The sequence below is a fragment of the Equus caballus genome, chromosome 3 (genome assembly GCF_041296265.1).
Source record: "Equus caballus isolate H_3958 breed thoroughbred chromosome 3, TB-T2T, whole genome shotgun sequence".
In the NCBI taxonomy this organism is placed as follows: Eukaryota; Metazoa; Chordata; class Mammalia; order Perissodactyla; family Equidae; genus Equus; species Equus caballus.
The window spans coordinates 18,885,291-18,903,706 of NC_091686.1; the positions used below are offsets into that span (position 1 = coordinate 18,885,291).

Sequence of the window (18,416 nt, forward strand, 5' to 3'; positions counted from 1 at the left end):
TAATAAGTTGTGGAACCTGGGTTTGAACGCAGGCAGTGCGGCCCCAGAAGCTAGAGAGAGGACTCCTACCGACGCAAAACAAGCCGTCTTCCTCTTAGCCACCAGGCCTGGTGGTGGGAAGGACAGGCAGGCCATCGCGTTAGCCCTTGAGGGCCAAAGAATCTATAATTAGAGACTCCAGTCTCCTCCTCAAACCCCTAAATCAGAGCTGCGGAGGGAGAAGAGGACGAGGAGGCGTCAGCCTGGGGTTCTCAAGGCAGCTAGGGAAGGGGGGACACCTGGGAACCAGAGGGTAGGAAAGCTCAGCTCGGTGGGGAGAGGGCGTGCAGGGTGGAGAGATTGCGTTTCTGTGCCCGGGGCCCACTTGTGTGCCGCCCAGAGAAAAGCACTTCGGCTCTGAAGTAGAGGAAGGAATCCCAGCTCCGCCACGTGTCTCCCAGGAAGGATGTAGGAGACCTGTTTCGAAGGGAGGCTCACTGGAAGGCTGCTTTGCGCGCCAAGCACAGTTTTTACTTAGATTATATTCAGTATTTTAAACCAATAAAAAGTCGCCTTAAAAAAATGCCGTTATTTACATTTTACATAAAGTTGAGAAAGTGTTATTTCTATTTTATGGGGGGGAGGGGGTGTTGCTGGAGATGATGGGGCTAATAACCACCCCTCTGCCTCGCATCCTTTGGCGCCACCACGGCTTCCGAAATCTGGGACCTTCTCTCCTACCCTCCATTTGTTCAGCTTTGCAAGGGAAGTAATGAGTCTTCCGCAAGTTGTAGCAGATTCTGTAACGCAGTCCCTCGGGACCTCACTGCCAGTTTTAAACCCTCGGAGTCCTCGGAGCGGGCTGGCGTGGGAGGCGGAGAAAGAGGCAGGGGGCAGCCCCCGCCGCAGCCGGGTGTGGAGCGGACACACCCGGCCTCCATCAAAGCTTTGGATAACACAGCGCCTCAGGGGAGCATGAATGGGGCGCCTCTGTTTCCAGTCGGGTTCAGATGCGTCTCCATTCTTTTTCCACTGTAGCCTCAAGGCACAGAAACACTTTTCTCCGCGTGCTGAAGAGGCTGAGGAGGCGGGTGGGGTGTTGTTTTTTCCTCGAACCCAGAACCTGCGAGACAGGTCCTGGTTCCCTGCCGGGAGCAGCTCCAAAAAAGCCGAGAGAACGCAGGAGGGCAACAGGGAGGACAGGAGGGGCTTCGCAGAGGCCTGGACCACGCCAGCCGCGGCCCCACCTGCGAGGGGGCGGGACCTTTCGGCGCTGGACCAATCAGCACCTACCTGCGCTCACCTGGCCTCCTCCCGCAGGCTCCCGCGGACCACGGCACTCAAAGGGGCGCGGAGAGCTTAGTGGAGCACCGGCCCGCCGTCGCGGCACCTTCTTCACCCTTCTCTCTCCAGCCATGAGGCTCCCTAGTGGGCCTCCCTCGTCCCTCCTCTTCCTCCTACTCCAGGTACTCCACTGGCTTGCTCTTGCCCCGGCCGGGACGCTCCCTGGAGGGCGGGCGGGGTCCGCACACGGCGGTGGCGTCGGGAGAGCGCGGGGCTCGGTTCCTTGGCGCCAAGGTAGTCCAGGGAGCCCCGTAAGGAGTCCAGGGAGCCCCGTAAGGAATCCCGGGATGGGTGTGCAGGGCCGGGCACGCCTGTGACCCAGCCTCCCTTTTTTCCCTCTCTTCTCTCAGGCGCAGGTTTGCTGGTTGCCGTGCGTGGCCTCCGAGCCGTGCGGGGCGGGCTTCGAGGAGGCTGAAGTGACCGTGGAGGCGCGAGGCGTGGAGCTGGAACCAGGCCAGGAGCCTGGGAAAGGTAAGACCCTCCAGGAGCCCGCCGGGTGGAATTGCAGGGCGGGGACCCCACGTGGGCCACTCCCGTATGGCCCGCGCGAGGGGTGTCCAGGCTGGGGCGGGCGCCTTCGGGACCTGCCTCAGGTATGGGGGAGACGCAGAAAGCATCTCGAGGGCTAGCATGGGGTTGGGCGGCTGACAGAGAAGGACGGAGAGCATAGCGCCCTCTGACGTCTAGCCCTTCTTGCCCCGCTGCGGTGGCTTAGCTTGACCGCCTCCTTCGGGGTGCGGGACGGCTGAACTCCTTGCGCAGCCGGGACGTGGGAAGCTCTCCCCCGCTGGCCCCAGCGGAGGAATGCGCCGTCCACATTCCTCCCTCAACCCCCGCGCAGGTGTGGGGATGAGCCGTGCCCCGGGCAGCCCCCTTCGCCCCTCTCGGGCCCCCTTTGTGTACCGTGCTTTGTGTCTCCGACAGACAGACCGGGTCTGTTTCTCTTCTTCGCTCCCCTCCCCCGCCCCCCTTCTTCCCCGGCAGCTGGAATGCACTCTTAACCCTGCCCTTCCCGGAGGGCCTGCGCCACTGCAGCCTGCCTGGAAACGGCCTGCCACACCTGCACTGGGGCCATCTCGCACTGGGGACACCTGCCCCCCCCCCCCCAGTCTTGGGACTGGAATGTTAGGGCGCTTGAGGGAGTAGGGAGTCTCAAGCCCGAAGATCTTCGAGCTGCGGGGGCGGTGGATGAGAGATCAAAGCACATTTTTGATCTCTCAATTACTTATTCTCCCTCACTCCAAGTTCAAGAATTTGAGAGTAGGGGGGTCACTTTGGTGTGAAGAACCAGTGTGTTATGAGACCCAGGCAGCTGCCACTTATGAGGGCCTCTTTCCCTTCCTCCAGGACATTGGGGGTTCCTCCACTGGATCAAAACCAAGTTCTTAAACAGAGGTGCAACCCAGGATGCTTGGGTGGGATTCCAGAGGATCCTTAACCTGTGAAATTATCTAAGAACTTGTGTATGCATTTTTCTGGGGAAGGGATCTGCAATTTACCTGGCTTTCAAAACAATTAACGTTGCCACCTAGCATTTTTCTAGTGCCCCCATCAACATACCCCTCCCCCCAGGTACAAATTCCCACAGCTTGAATGTGAGGGTGTGATGCCTAGGGGACAGAATGGCTCTCCTTTGTTTCTCCTAAAGAGGATTGGAGGCCTTGAGTTGTGGAAGTCTTTTTTTCTTTTCCCAAATAACTGCAGATTGACAAAACAATTAACACCCAGGCTAGGCCAGGCTCCTTAGAACTTGGCTGTAGGAGCCAAGGAGAGGCATTAAGAGGCCATGCCTCATAAACTTTAAATTCTTGCGCATGGGTTTATTACGGACTGGCTAACGAACTGAAACTCAGCCAACCTGTAAAAATGTTAACTTGGGCAGGGCCCCAAATCCAATTCCGGCTCCCTGAGGAAGCTTTATTGCCAACCAGACCTCTGCCAAATCTGCACCCCCTCCCCGTCATTGTCAAGTTCTCTGACTACAGTCTCGGAGAGCAGGCTACAGCTTTGAGTGTTGTCTGTGCTTTATCTTTCTTATTGAAGCAAGAAATATCAGATTAACTGTCACTTCACTAAGCTTGAAGTTGTTGAAGGGAAGCGGTGATCAGGTTTTCGATTTCATGGTCCGGTTGGCAAGTGTTTCTTGGTGATGTCAGGCATTCTAAACCTTTTGAGAAAATTCCGCTTTCCCAGATGTCTGGTGTATGGTTGTGAAAATGGTGGGTTCATGCCAGGAGCACACCTGGGTTATAAAACAAAGCGTGGGTTAACGTGCTTGGGCTAAACTTCTGCCTCCCTGCAACGTGACGGGTTCGTAGAGTGGTCTTCCCGTGACTTAGGCTGTTGCCTTCTTTTGTAAGAAAAAGTAAGTTTCTGGGCCCAATTGGTCTCAATAAATTGGGATTCCCTGACAAAAAATATTGGTATTTCTCCCCTACTCTTCAACTGCTGGTGTCTTTCTACCTCCTGAACTCAACGCTAGCTTGCCATCCTCAGTACACAGGAGCCCCAGCCTGGATCCAGCCACATTGAAAGGGTTATCCTCGGGGTACATACAAACTCTCAAGTTCAGCCAAGCAGACAATAGTTTCCATATTGCTAAGGAACAATTGCCCCTGTTGTTCGCCCCTGGGTTATGAATATCACAGGTGTCTATGAAGTTGGGATCAAAGAAATTATCCGATATAATTAATACCTTGTTTGTATGTGCATTTTCCTCTTCAAAGCACTTTCACAACTCTGAGCTTGCTTTATTCTCCTGACATTCTCTGGAAGCTGGTAAGGTAAATATTAAGCAACTTGAGCTCTTAATCTCAGAGTTGGGACTTCAGAAACCTTATAGCCCAGCCCTGCTGAAAGTTTTAAAGATGGAGAAACGGAGGAACCATTTCTAATGGATTCAATTCACTAGGCTAAACAGCTCAAGAGCTTCCTTTGAGGGTCACAGACGTGACTTTCACCTTTAGGTTTATGCCCGGAACCTGGTAGTTAATAGAATACTCAGTCGGTCTTTACACCAATCTTGACAATTTTACAGATGAAACCTGAGTGGTTGTGGCTTCACCAAAGTCATCACTGCAGTGACCAGCTGGGACTTGAATGGAAGTTTCTGACTCCTAACTTCCACAGCATTTTTTATTACCAGTAAGTGGGAGGTAGATGAAATGGAGTGGAATGCTGGAGCGCCAGATCCTGCAGACACCAATAACAGCCCTGTACCCCGAAAGCGCTTAGTCATTTATTCCTTTTTGTGACAGGGTTTTCAGGAACCATTCCTGTAGAGGAAACCGGCCTGGCTACAGTCTCTAAGCGTCCTAGTGATGGGGGCTTGGGTCAGGTGAAGCTGGGCTTGCCTAGACCAAGAGTGAGAGGTTAGTCTGGAGGAAGGTAGAGCAGGAATGTTCCCCCACCCCAAACCCACAGCCTGGGGTCTGTCTTCCTTCGAGTGTGGTCTGGAAACAAATACAGAGGAGAGGTGGGAGGAAGGACCTTGCATGGTATTAGTGCCGTGGTTAAAAGTGAGTGACCTAAAGTGGCCTGTACATCCTGGATGGTGAACAGTTGAGAGAGGCAGTTTAATTACAGTAAAGAAATCCAGTACTTCATTATGGTCCCTCAGCAGGTTCAACTCACCCTTAGTCAGCATTTGGGTGGGATTAAAGCTTACTCTCATTAGCTTTGGTAGGAAACTTCAAAGTTCAGTAATGAATCTGACTGAGCATGAGTTCGTTTCAAGATGGTTTTGCTTATTTCAACTTGTGTAAAAATTGCCTTTTGTTTTGGATTCCCCCATTCTGGGCTGTGCCCTCCATTTACATTTTATTCTTTCGGTAAACACATTTAGCATCTGCATGCATCAGGCACTTTTCTAGAACTGCAGCTAAGGCAATGAACAAAACTAAGTCCTTGCCCTCGGGGAGCTTACAGTCTAATATTATTTTTTATGCTTATGACTGCCTTGCAAAGCAGGTGCTGGTAACTTTCCCTTAACGGTAAAATGGGGGTAAGAAACTTTGCATGAGGTCACTGGGGCAGTCAGCAGTAAGGCCAGGATTTAACCCAGGGGGATTCCACAGTGCCCAATCAATCTGCTTCTGAGGAATGAATATCTGGGAACTGGGGCTTCCAGCTTGGCAGGCTGCCTTGCTGGCTTAGCAGCGGAGGAAGGTTGGTTGCTGAAGCCTGTCGTACATCACCGTTAGCTTGTGCCTGGGGAGCAGGTCTCAAATCTCTAGTCTTCATCCCCACCTCCTCGCACAGCACTCCGTTCCTAGGTTACCCAGTGCAGGGTGTGCTCACCTCTCAGCTGTGTGAGGGAGGCATTGCTTACGATGAGCCATGAGTTTCTAGGTCTCGAAACTACAGCTCTGCAAAGCATTTGGAGGATGATGGAGGAGAAGGAGGGAGAGAAGGGCCTCCCCTGCCCACATCAGCTGAGGCTTTGATTCTGAGGCTGAAGTCTCTCTGTTCAGAGAACCATTGTTATTGAAGAATAATGTATGTGGAGGAAAGTGCTTCGGGCTGATAAATGCACAGCTAGATGAACATCACAAATTTAAAACCCCCATGTTCCCAGCACACAGGTCAAGAAACAGCATCACCGTGCCTCAGATTCCCCTTCCTTCCCCGTCTCCACCCTCGCCCACCAGAAAAACCACTATCCTGACTTCTAATACTATAGATTAATTTGCCTGTATTTGAATTTTATGTAAAAGAATCATACAGAATATCCCCTTGGATCTGGCTGCTTTCACTGCACATCATGAGATTCTTTAGTTCAGGAGATGGTTGTAGTCGATTGTCCTTGTGCGATTGGTTCCATTTTGTGACTATCTACAGTTCTAGGTAGGTATTAGAAGTTTCCATTCTTTGGCTATTACAATTAGTGCTGCTGCGAACATTAGTGTTCCAGACTTTTGGTGAAACTTCACGTACAATCCGTTAGGTACACACCTGGGAGCATAACTGCTGAGTTAACTAAGAATTACCTGAGAATCTCAGTACTGTGGCTGGGTACTGAAAAGTCAGCTTTTTCTGGCTCTACCATCCCCCCACCCCGCCAACAGCCTCCTTACCAGACCGCTTCTTTCTGGATTCTTGATTCTCTCCTGGCCCTGTGCTGAGAGACTGCAAGTCTTTATTATGTATTTGGTCATATCCTTCGTCTTGGGGGAGAAATCGTTCCATTTGTCCTTGAGCTACTACTTGTTGCTTTCCCCCAAAGTAGAAATCTGGAAAGGGCCCTGAATTTCTTAGATGAGGGATTCTTCCTGGCTGGAGAGTTTTATCCCAATCAGTGTGTGGGTGGGCAGCAGCCTCCTCATATGGCCAGGGTGGTGGTGTCCAGCTCCTCCCTCATGATAGAGACGGTGAAGTGTCTGAGGCCCAAGGCCAAGCTGAGTGGTCATTCGGCCAACAAATGTCTGAGTACGTACTGGGTGCTGGATGCTCAGAGGTGAGCAAGGCCCACAGCTCCTTAACCTCAGTGAGCTCCCTGATTAGAAGACGAAGCAGATCAGTCACCAGACAGTTTTAATAGTAAAATATTTCATTCAGCAAATATTTATTGAGCACCTACTAAGTGCCAGGTACTATTCTGGGTGCTGGGAATACATTAGTGAGCAAAATAGGCACAAAACTGCGGCTTCATTGACCATTTGCCTGCTAGTGGAGGGAGACAGACAAAATAAGTTATATACATACACACACATATTACGTATAATATATATACATGACATATGTATATTATATATATGATCAAGTGGGAGTTGGGGGGGTGGGAATATAGAGTCACATAGAAGGGCTGCTGACATGTTACTGAGGAGGGCGTGGACCTGGAGGAAGTGATGTCCAAGCCAGAGGCTGGGGAAGAGTAGGCAAGGGGGTTGGGGCATGAGAGGTAGTAGGGAGTGTTCCTGGCAAGGGAACAGCATATGGGGTCCAGGAATTTCAATACATTTAGTCTGGCTGGACCATGGAGTGTAAGGTGGGAGGAGGCAAAAGGAGAAGTAGACAGGGTCCACTCCCACTTGGAATTTGTCTCATCCCATAACGGGCAGCGAGATGTTTGTGAAAGGCAGGAGAAGCGGCTGAAGTCCCGGTTGTGCCCCCCTGGAAGCCAGCATCTTTGAGGTCTCTTCTAGAATAAGGATACTGCCCCCTGCCCCCCAGCATCCCTTCTCAACTCTCCTTCCAGACTTTTCCCAGACCCCCAGGACGTGTTCAGCCTCAGCTGAATTTTCCCCTTCGTTTCATTTAGTTTCCCGGCATTGCCAACTGGCAGCAGGGCTCGTGAGGAAGAGTTTTCTAACAAAGCAAAGCACAAAAAAAAAAAAGCAACCTAAATACCATTTACTGAGAGCTTACTGAGTTCCAGAAACTACACTATGTACTTTATGTAATAAGCCCCTTTAATCCTCCTAAAAGCCCCATGAGGCGGTGGAGTTGGCCCCATTTAACTGGATAGGAAACCTAGGCTTGTAACTTTGTAACCTGTCCAAGGTCACCCAGCTAGTAAATTGTGGAGTTAGGATTTGAACCCCAGTTGGACTCCTAAGTGTGAGGCACTAACCATTTAGGGGTTAGGGGGAGAGAGGAAGAGGTTGTGAGTCTTCTGGCCCCAACCAAGCTGGAAGAAGCTTGGAAATAGTTAAACTTCTGACCCAAGAGCTTCAAATTCCTGTTCCCTCCACAGGCCTCTGTTAATCACCAGACGCTGGAGCGGGGGGAGGGGGCACTTCTATCCAGGACCCCTGGCCTCCCTTTTAGGATGGGGGGAGTAGGGAGGGTTCAGATACCAGGCCTGATAGCATTCTCACTGACAGCTCCCAGAGAATCTGCTTCTGGCTGTTCATCTTCTGCCTCTCCTCACCCCACCCCCACCTTCTGCCAGCATCACAGACCTTCCCCCACCTTGCCCTGAGTGGAGGAGCTTGGCATGCTCTGAGCCCCCTCCCCCAGCCAAATCTGGGCACCCTTGTGGTTCCGGGTTACCTAGAGCGTCAGTGGTCTGCTAATTCCTCAAGCTGACAGAATCCCCGCCAGGCTGCAGCGGCTTTGGTCCCACTGAACTTCAGGGTGTTGGGGTCCTGCCACTTGCCCAGTGAACCAAGATGCCTTATCCTGGGAAAGAAAGTCAGATGGACACCATCCTTTTCCCTTCTAGCCCATCTTTGAACTCACAGCTCCGGCTCCGTTCCTGTCTGAAATCTGAGGAGACCACTCAGAGCCAAGAGGCAGCAGTTCTGGTGGCTGCTTCCTCCTTGTGAGAGTCTCTCAAGGTTCCACAGAACCCTGGGGAGGAAAAGATCTGTCTTCCCCCAGGATTCCGCACCATCTCTAGGGGGAGGTGGAGAGATGGGGCTGAGGAGGCACCATCCCAGGCTTTCCTCTCCCCGCGCCAATCTCAGTAATCCCACTTTTGTTTATTTAAGAGCACGTAAGATTAGTTCAGAATTACATCTCTATTACCGAGAAACTTTAAACTTGTGTTGGAGACCAGAAGTAGGTTGATCTTGCCCAGGGATTCCGAACTCAGGGGCGCACATTAGCTGTAGGAGGTCTTTGCTCCCCAGGAATTAATTGTGTGCAAGAGTGCGCGTGTATTTGTCTGAGAAGATTCCCCTCCAAAATTTGGGAACCAGAGCATACTCCCCACTCTCCCTCGCCCCCCTGTCGAAAGCTCTTCACATTCTTGTCAAATCCAGCGGTGGGGATGGGTTTGATGGTGTGCATCTGGGCACAGGCGAGGGAAGATGAGGTTCTAGGCCTGGTTTCTCATCCCAAACTGGGTGACCCGGGGCAGTTGCTCTGGTCCCAGCTCCTTTGCCTTGCGGTTCTAACTCTCCTGTGTGTGGGAGGTGCCTCCCGAGGTCCTGGAGCTAAGAGGAGGTGGACGGTTGGTTGGTTGGTCCGAGGGCAGGGGTGGAGGGCTCGGTTACCAGCCTGAGTGTCTTGCTTAAAGTTGCTTCTCCCAACGAGCCCCATCTTGTAGCTTCAGGCAGGGAGAAAAGACAGCTACTTATGGGCTCTCACACACAAGCCAGAACAAGATGCCAGGCCCACACCCTGCCCTCTCCTTGTGGAGTCCGATTCAGCAGGGACTTCTCACCAGGGCTTCACGACCTGCTATTTTCTTGTCTCTTGTGGTCTCTTTCTGCTTCCAGAATTCTCCTGCATTCCCCAGCTGAGACTCAACCATACTTCAACTGGTTTACTCCTGCTTTTGGCCCCTGAGTCAGTAGTTTGCAAGCTTGGCTGATTATCAGAATTGCCTAGGGAGCTTTTTATTTTTATCATACCCCCTCCATATGTACTGTTTTCATATTATTTATTGTAGGATTGGGCTGGTTGGTTGGGATTTTACATTGATACGTGAATATATGTTCACTGTAAAGACAATGTTTTTTGATAAAATTTGTAGCACTTACTATGTGATAGGTTCAGCTCTTAAGTTCTTAGCATTTTACATGTATTAGCTCATTTAATCGCCATAACATCCCTTAAGGTAGGTAGTACTATTACTATCCCCATTTTACAAATGAGGAACCTGACGCCAGAGAGATTAAGTAACTTGCCCAAGATCACACAGCTAATAAATTGTAGAGCTTGGATTCAAATCTAAGCAGCCTGAGCTTTAACTGCTGAACTCCACTGCTTCCCAAGAGAAGTAAATCAGAAATAAACACACGAAAGTTCTTCTCGTCCTCAGTTTTGCTCCCTAACGATAAGCACAGTTAATGATTTAATGTGAATCCTTGTAGACGTTTTTCTGTACAAAAAATGTTCTGTATGCATACAGGAATTTTTAAAACAAGAATTGGACTATATCATGCATACAAACGTTATTCTGCAACTTGCTTTTTTAACTTACTGAATCATGGGCATCACAGGTATTTCCAGACCGTTAAATAAATATTTCTCTTGTTTAATTTCTCCATAGTGTTCTACATGGTGGATATACCATGATTTATTTAGTTAATCCCCTATTTTTATCTTTTACAAATGTGGACGTGGGGAGGAGTTAACATAAAAATTGGGAAGTGTTTGGAGTTTTAGAAATCTAGGGGCCAGCCTGGTGGTGCAGTGGTTAAGTTCGCATGTTCTGCTTCCACGACCTGGGGTTCGCCAGTTCAGATCCTGCGTGCGGACCTACGCACCGCTTTGTCAAGCCATGCTGTGACAGGCGTCCCACATATAAAGCAGAGGAAGATGGTCATGGGCCAGTCTTCCTCAGCAAAAAGTGGAGGATTGGTGGCAGATGTTAGCATAGGGCTAATCTTCCTCAAAAAAAAAAAAAAAAAGAAATCTAACTATCAAGAATTGCTTTATTTTAGGAAAGACTGCTGTAGAAAGATGATTGAATGAATCGTTTATCTTAATCCTATCCAGATAAATTAAGCATTTATGTTTCAATCAATACCTTTAAGAACAAGCTTTGCAGTAAGCTTAATAAGGTTACTAGACCATTTAAAAAGCATTAGTGGGCTGGCCTGGTGGTGCAGTGGTTAAGTTTGCACGTTGTGCTTCAGTGGCCCTGGGGTTCGTCAGTTCAGATCCCGGGTGCGGAGCTATGCACCACTTGGCAAGCCATGCTGTGGCAGGCATCCCACAAGTAAAGTAGAGGAAGATGGGCACGGATGTTAGCTCAGGGCTAGTCTTCCTCAGCAAAAAGAGGAGGATTGGCAGCAGTTAGCTCAGGGCTAATCTTCCTCACACAAAAAATTTTTTTTCTCAACTTCTTCTTTAGATTTCAAAATCTAGTTCGCAAGCATTTTGCTGAATAGAAGTTGATTTCCATTCTTAAAGAGGATACTCATTTCTGATCTTATTTTCCCCCAGCAGGGCCTTATGGGTTTTTTCTTAAACCCAAATATCGCTGCAATAAACAGTCTTATACAGGGCAGTTGCAGTGATGTAAAGAATGCATTCTTTTTTTTTTTTTTTTAAAGTTTTATTTTTCCTTTTTCTCCCCAAAGCCCGCCGGTACATACTTATGTATTTTTAGTTGTGGGTCCTTCTGATTGTGGCATGTGGGATGCTGCCTCAGCATGACTTGATGAGTGGTGCCATGTCCGCACCCAGGATTCGAACTGGTGAAACCCTGGGCTGCCGAAGTGGAGTGTGCGAGCTTAACCACTCGGCCACGGGGCCGGCCCCAAGAATACCTTCTTGAAAACCTCAAATAAATTATGACTCCCAGGATTCAAGACTTATGTCTCATATGAACATATGTGAAATGTGTGTGCGTGGATGGGTGGGGAAGCTAGGGGGATGCTTACAACTCGCTAGTCTCTCCAGCTTTGGAATCATGTGACTTTTTACACTTTTTCTTAATTTGGGGGATTTGCATTTCTTCAGACTTAGCATACGAAGTGAGACTAATATTTATTAAATATTTATTAAATATTATATTAAATATTTAATATTTACTATTTCAAATTTCTGCACCTGAGGCTTGCGTGACATGTAACTGTATTATAATGTATGCCAGCCCGGGTAGTCTAATGGTTAATATTTGGTGCTCTCCCTGCTGCAGCCCAGCTTCGTTTCCCAGTCAAGGAGTCACACCACCCATCTGTCCCTTGTCATACTATGGTGGCTGCTGTTGCTGGGATGCTGAAAGCTATGCCACCAGTATTTCAAACACCAGCAGGGTCACCCATGGTGGACAGGTTTCAGTGGAACTTCCAAACTAAGACAGACTAGGAAGAAAGAACTTGCCACCCTCTTCAGGAAAAATTGGCTGTGAAACCCTGTGCATCGCAGTGGAGTATTGTTAGATATAGCACCGGAAGGTGAGAGGATGGCACAGAAACACTGGGCAGCGTTCCGTTCTGCTGTACACAGGGTCACTACGAGTCGGGATCGACTCCACGGCACCAGCAACAACAAACTGTAATGTAGAGAGTGCCTGAGCTGGAGTTCCAGAGCTCCTGGGCCCAGGTCAAATCTCTTTGTCCACTTACTAGCTGTGGAAACTTGCGTAAGTTACTTAGCCTCTATGCCCCAGTTTGCTCATCTGCAAAATAGGGATAATAGTGAGGATCTCATAAGTCTGTAGTGAAGATTAAATGAGTTAGCCTGTGAAAAAGCATGCAGTAAGTAAATGTTAGGTGTTAGTGGTGGTAAAAATAGCAGTATTGTTATAGTTTGTATACATATTTCTTTAGAATGCATTCCTGGAAGCAAAATTGCTGGGTCAAAGGACCTTCATAGTTCATTCAACAATTATTAAACACATGCTTTGTACCAGGCATTGGGCTAAGTGTTGGGATACAGTGATAAGCAAATTATAGAGACTAGTAAGGAAGATAGGCAATTAGATAATAAGTAAACATAATTACAAGTTGTAATAAATTCTATGGAAGAAAGTTACGTGGAGCTAGGAGAGTTTTTTTGTTGTTGTTTTTTTTCCTTTAAAGATTTTAGTTTTTCCTTTTTCTCCCCAAAGCCCCCCGGTACATAGTTGTATATTCTTCGTTGTGGGTCCTTCTAGTTGTGGCATGTGGGAGGCCGCCTCAGCGTGGTTTGATGAGCAGTGCCATGTCCGCGCCCAGGACTCAAACCAACGAAACACTGGGCCGCCTGCAGCGGAGCGTGCAAACTTAACCACTTGGCCACGGGGCCAGCCCCTAGGAGAGTTTTTAACAGGGGAAACTGATCTACTTTGGGAGAGTTAAGGGAAGCTTTCCTTGAGAAAGTAACGTTTGAATTGGGATCTGAAACATGTTAGGAGTTAATTGGGTAAAATTGGAGTGGGAATGTAGGCAGAGACTGTTCTAGACAGAGGGAGCAGCATATGCAAAGGCCCTGTGGTAAGGAGGTTATGATGCATTTAAGAAGAGGAACTAATGTAGCTGGACAGTGGAGCTAGGGATTGGGCACATTAAAGATTTTGTTATTTATCCCAAGAACAATGGCACATCATTGATGAGTTTCAAACAAAGAAGTAATCTTATTTCATTTTCTCTAATCTATCATCTGTTGCATTTTTAAAAGATCCTTCTTAAAAAAAAAAAAAGATCCTTCATTTTAAATGGAGATTTTTGCATTCCTTTTGCCAAAGATGATGTAGTATGTACTAAAGAGTGTGGTGGTAGTGATGGAGAGGAAGAGCCTTGGTGATCGACTGGAAAGGGGAGTCTGAGGGAGAAATGGTCAAGGAAGATGATGATGCTAGCTAACCGTATCCCAGACACTGTGCTAAGTATTAACTCATTTAACCGAGGTGGCTGTTATTAGCATCGTTCCCGTTTTATAGGTGAGGAAACAGACTTGCCCAAAGTGAGTGGTGGAACTGAAATTTGAGCCCAGGTACTGTGGACCCAGACTCTGTGCTGCTTCTGAGACCCAGGTTTTGAGTTGAGTGGCTGAGTGTATGATATGTTGTTCCCTGGGAGAGAGTGAGAAAGTTCCATATTTAGGCTCAGAGTAAAGAAAATCATGAATTTGCTTTAGGACATATCGATTTCAAGATATCTTTAAAACATCCAGGGGGAGGTATTGAATAGACAGATGCATGTGTTTTTCAGAGGAAGGATCTGGACGTTTGAAATTTTGATACATCTTCTAAAATACCCTCCAAAAGCCACATCAATTCACCTACTTACGAGAAATAAATGAGAGAATCAGCAACTTTAAAAAAACAACAAACCACCTTCTCCAGATCCACCTCCAAAAACTGATTCAGTAGAAATGATGAGTGGTCTGGAGTCAAGGAATCTCGATTTTTTAAAAGTTCTCCAGGTGATTCTATCAGCTGTGTTTGGGAACCATTACTCTGTGATAGCATGAAGACCACTGTGAAGAGTTTAATGTATCTCTTTTTTTTTTTTTTGAGGAAGATTAGCTTTGAGCTAACATCTGCCGCCAATCCTCCTCTTTTTGCTGAGGAAGACTGGCCCTGAGCTAACATCCGTGCCCATCTTCCTCCACTTTATATGTGGGACGCCTGCCACAGCAGGACTTGCCAAGCGATTCCACGTCCACACCCAGGATCCGAACCAGCTAACCCCGGGCCGCCGAACCAGAATGTGTGCACTTAACTGCTGCGCCACCGGGCCGGCCCCAGGTGCAGCCCTTCTAGCCACCAGACCCTTAATTGCTATCCCAGATGTTCCAGGTTGATCACTAGGATCTCTGTTCTGGTCTGGTCTTTGGGGATGGGAATCAGAGAGCCAACCAGCACACCTCACGCTGAGCTCTGAGTCAGCCATGTTCCACGCTTCTGGAGTGCTGTAAACTATAGCCCAGCTTGGGTTTCTCTCTGGGGTTTATAAGGGAAGACCCAGCTCCCAAGGGTAAGGAGGAACCTGAGTCATGTAGCTCTTTCCAGAGAGCTTTCTGCAGAGAGGCAAGACCAACTCCTGTAGAAACAATTGTTTTCTCCTCAACAACATGGGGTTGCATATAACTTTTCCAGTCAGAGGGGAAAAAAATCACAACTCATTCTGATTGCAAATCAAATGCATGTTTACTATGGAAAAATTGGAAGATAAGCAAAATGGAGGTCCACCCCCCATTAAGGGCCTTTGTCATTTCAAATGAACATTTTCATTAGATCTTCCAGGTCCATTTCCCTAATGGAGTCTTTGTGAGAGCTGTCTGATCTGAGGGAGAGGGCCCGAGTCCCTTGTTTAACTGCTCCACAGCTCGCCCTCCAGCCAGCCTGGCTTCCCTAACAGTCCAGCCTCCTCTTTTACTTAGTGGGGCTGCAGAAGGGCTCCGTGCTGAAGGCCTCATGCCTCATCGACCCCATCGGCAGGAAGATCCAGGTGCGGGGTGAACAGTGCATAAACTGTGGGCCGTCTGCCAGGTGTAACCCACTCTGCCAGGGTCATGCTGTCGTCCGGGAGCTGGTCGTTTTCGTAAAGCCGCTGCTGCGCTGGCGGCCACTCCAGGATGCCTTCCACCAAGCGCTTCAGCTCCGGCATTGGGCTCGACTCCTTTGTGTCCCCAGAGATGGTGATCTTGTGGTGGCAAATCATCACAAACACCTCCATGGCGGCAGGTCTGCTTGCTCTGCTCTCAGCTTTTGGGAAGGAAGAGTCCGGCTACTTTGAAGATGCGGCAGGGCCAGGCTACGGCGGGGCAGGGCGTGTGGAGCGCGGTGGGTGCTTCATTTCCCAGCATGCCGTGGGCGGCTCCCTGGTCAATCACGTGTCCTTGAGTCCCCTTGGTGTCCCCGCATGCCTCGCGGGCTCCCGATCCTGCCCCCCTCCTGCCTGCCTCGCCCCACCGGCCTGGATCATGTCCCTTGCCTGACTCTGTCTTGGGCTTTTTGAACCTGGAAGATCGTTGGTTCTAGGAAAGCTAGTCTGCCTTGCAGGGGCCGAGGCTCAGCTCCATCTCTCTCTCTTGTTATTTTTTAAGAAATATAAAATATTAATATTTTATGTTATAATTATCAGGCTATAAACTACAAATGGTTGTTACCTTCCCCCCCTCAGCAGAGCACTGTTTTTCCTTGATAGGTTTTCTTTTACGACATTTAAGCCTATAGATTAGACATTTGAGCAACTGTAGCACACATAATTATTCTATTGAAAGTTGTTATTGAGACTTTATTTTTTACGTTTAAGCAATATTAGTGAACATCCTTGCAGATATGGTTTTGTCCCATCTGGGATGATTTCCTGGCACGATTCCTGGGGTCACAAGGCTTTTTAAAAGTCTTCTTAATTGCCAGAAAGAATGTGCCAGTTTCCATTCCCTCACCCCCTAACAATATATAGCAGCATCCATTTCCCAAGTATTCCAACACTTGTTTTTTAATTTGTATTTGTTAGTAAGTGAACTTGTTTTCTATATGTGGTTTTACTCAGGAGAATCTCAGAATCTTCTTTCAAGGCAATTCCACATACTTTCTCCCACACCTTCTTATCCCAGTCCCTTAACAGAAGGTAGTAACAGCTGTAAGGACAAATTTGTTTGCTTTCTTAGTTAGATATGTCCCTAAACTAAGCTAGAACGGAGACTTGGACAGTTTCTCTCCCATCTCCCACAAGCTGCCTTTTGGCCACAACACTTTGAAACTGATATTACTTTTCCCTTCTGGTCAAAATGCCCAAAGATCAGAAGGGAAACTGGCCAAGGTTGATCATTTGAAGGACATTTTGTCCCCAGAGAGATGGGTGGTTTCATTTTACAAGAACATCCAGTAAGGTTGGACATTGGGCCTACAGAGTACCTCCATGTCACGGCGGAGAAGACAAGCTTTTGACCTTCAAAGGTATTCCCTTGGGAGTTCGGAGGCAATTTTAACTTAAAAGCAGGTCTGGAATGAGTTCTCAGCCCAGTATCCATCAGTTCTTCTAAGTTTATTTTAAAAGCTTTCTTTTTTCAACAGCTCTAGTACCCCAGGGACTAAACTCTTCTTGCCCGAGTATTATAGTGGCGCCAGTTTAGGATCTGAAGCCAGGCGTGGCGGGGTGGTCTTAGAGAGGCGCTTTGAGCCCAGGCCAGGGACTTCTGGTTCCATTGGACGTCTTTCTGTCTAGTGCAGATACACAGAGTTCTGATTTTTTAATTAATTTCTCTAGAAGCAGTCTCAGGTTACTAACGCCCTTCGACAATACTCTGGGAATCGTGTGTTTAGGCTCAGTGATGAAAGCTATCCGTTTATATTGGTCTGGCACTTACCTACCTCTTCATCACATTCATTGACTTTGTGATGCAGAATCTCTGTGGGAGAAACTGAGTCTAAAGCAGATGAATGACTTTGTTTAGGGTCCCAGGTGGATGTGGAAGTAAGAGCTCTGTTTAGGTCTCTGTTTTCCAGGCTTAAGATCTGAACTGTTGCCCCACGTGCTCACCGGTGCTCACCAACTTGCCCCAGAAAGGGTTTGACACAAGCCCATTCATGCCCCCATGACTTGGCCGGGATCTGTGGCCTTGTAGAGCTAGGCTGCAGTCAGGAATGGGAATCAGCTTACTTCACTAGCTGTTAGAAGGCGGGGTAGAAGAGGGATGAGTGGTGATGAGACCTGGTTTCAGATCAATTTCATTTTGAAACCAGTAATACAAGCCAGTAGTGCCAGGAACCATCTGGGAGGAAGTTGTAATGATCTGCCCCAGGGCTTACCGTTTACCAGCCTTTCCATGACTCATGGCTCGCAGGGAAAACTACTCATGTTCCTACAGGTGCCTCGGCAAGTTTCTGTGGGCAGGTCAGCTTGTCTGTGAGATCTCCATCCTCTGCCCCCACAGTAACCACGGAGCACCCCTACAAAACAGTTTTCTCCAAGTGCAGGCTAAGCCAGCTCCCTAGTATGCTCTTTGGTCCTATAATTTCCTTCTCCCTTTGGTCCTTCATCCCTCAGGTAACGCATTTGTAGCTAACCGCTTACCCGCTTTGAGAGATTGTTTCTCTGTGATGTAGAGAGAGGCCCAGACCTGGAGCAGAAACCTAGGTTAATTGTGAGTAGGCTAAAGTTACCTTTTAATGAGGTCTTACTGTGGGCCCGACACAGTGCTTAGTGCTGTGGGAACGTTATCCCATTTCATTCCTCCAATAACCTTATGAGGTAAGTCTTAGTCCCATTTTCCAGACAAGGAAGTAGCTGCCATATGGATTTGAACCCAAGTCTTTCGGACTCCTGATCCCGTGTTCTTCATCACCCTTCTGCTTTAGGACTTGACATCTAGTCCCGCTGCTTCCTAGCTGTGGGCCCCGTATGCTTCACTTCCCTCTCTCTGAAGCTGCTTACGGAGGCACTTCAACCCCAGGCTGCCTCTTGTTTCTCGAGTTGTCAGACTAGGGGCTATAATATCCACCTTGCAGGTTATTTTTCAAGGATTTGGATAGGAAAGCACTTAGCTGAGTGTCTCGGGCAGAGTGGGTCTTTGAAGCTTATTTCTGCCTGCCTGAGTCATGCCCCTTGGTGTGTTCTGCATCCAGCTGAATGCGAGTTGGAACTGATGGGGCCAGGCCTTCTGGTGCAACTGGAATATGCAGCCTGAGTGGAGGCACGTACACTTGGAGTACACGACTATTGACTTCTCCTTGATTGCTGGCACTGACCCCTCTGAGAATAGATGGACAGCCCTGATACTGTGCTGCAAATGTTTGGAACCGTATAATAATGGAAATG

At 48.4% G+C, this 18,416-nt stretch overlaps 1 protein-coding gene across 4 annotated transcripts in view; it reads left to right on the top strand.

Moving 5' to 3' along the window:
* Positions 1-18,416, top strand: part of CDH3 (cadherin 3) — a 44,151-nt gene continuing 25,735 nt past the window's right edge. Inside the window, exons 1-2 of one of the 4 annotated variants that reach the window (XM_005608364.4) lie at positions 1-1,445; positions 1,674-1,794. In XM_005608364.4, coding sequence (XP_005608421.1) covers positions 990-1,445; positions 1,674-1,794 — 577 coding nt within the window. In that variant the 5' untranslated portion in view covers positions 1-989. The remainder of the gene's footprint in view (positions 1,446-1,673; positions 1,795-18,416) is intronic. The other 3 variants (XM_005608363.4, XM_070263059.1, XM_070263060.1) reach the window with 3 other exon arrangements.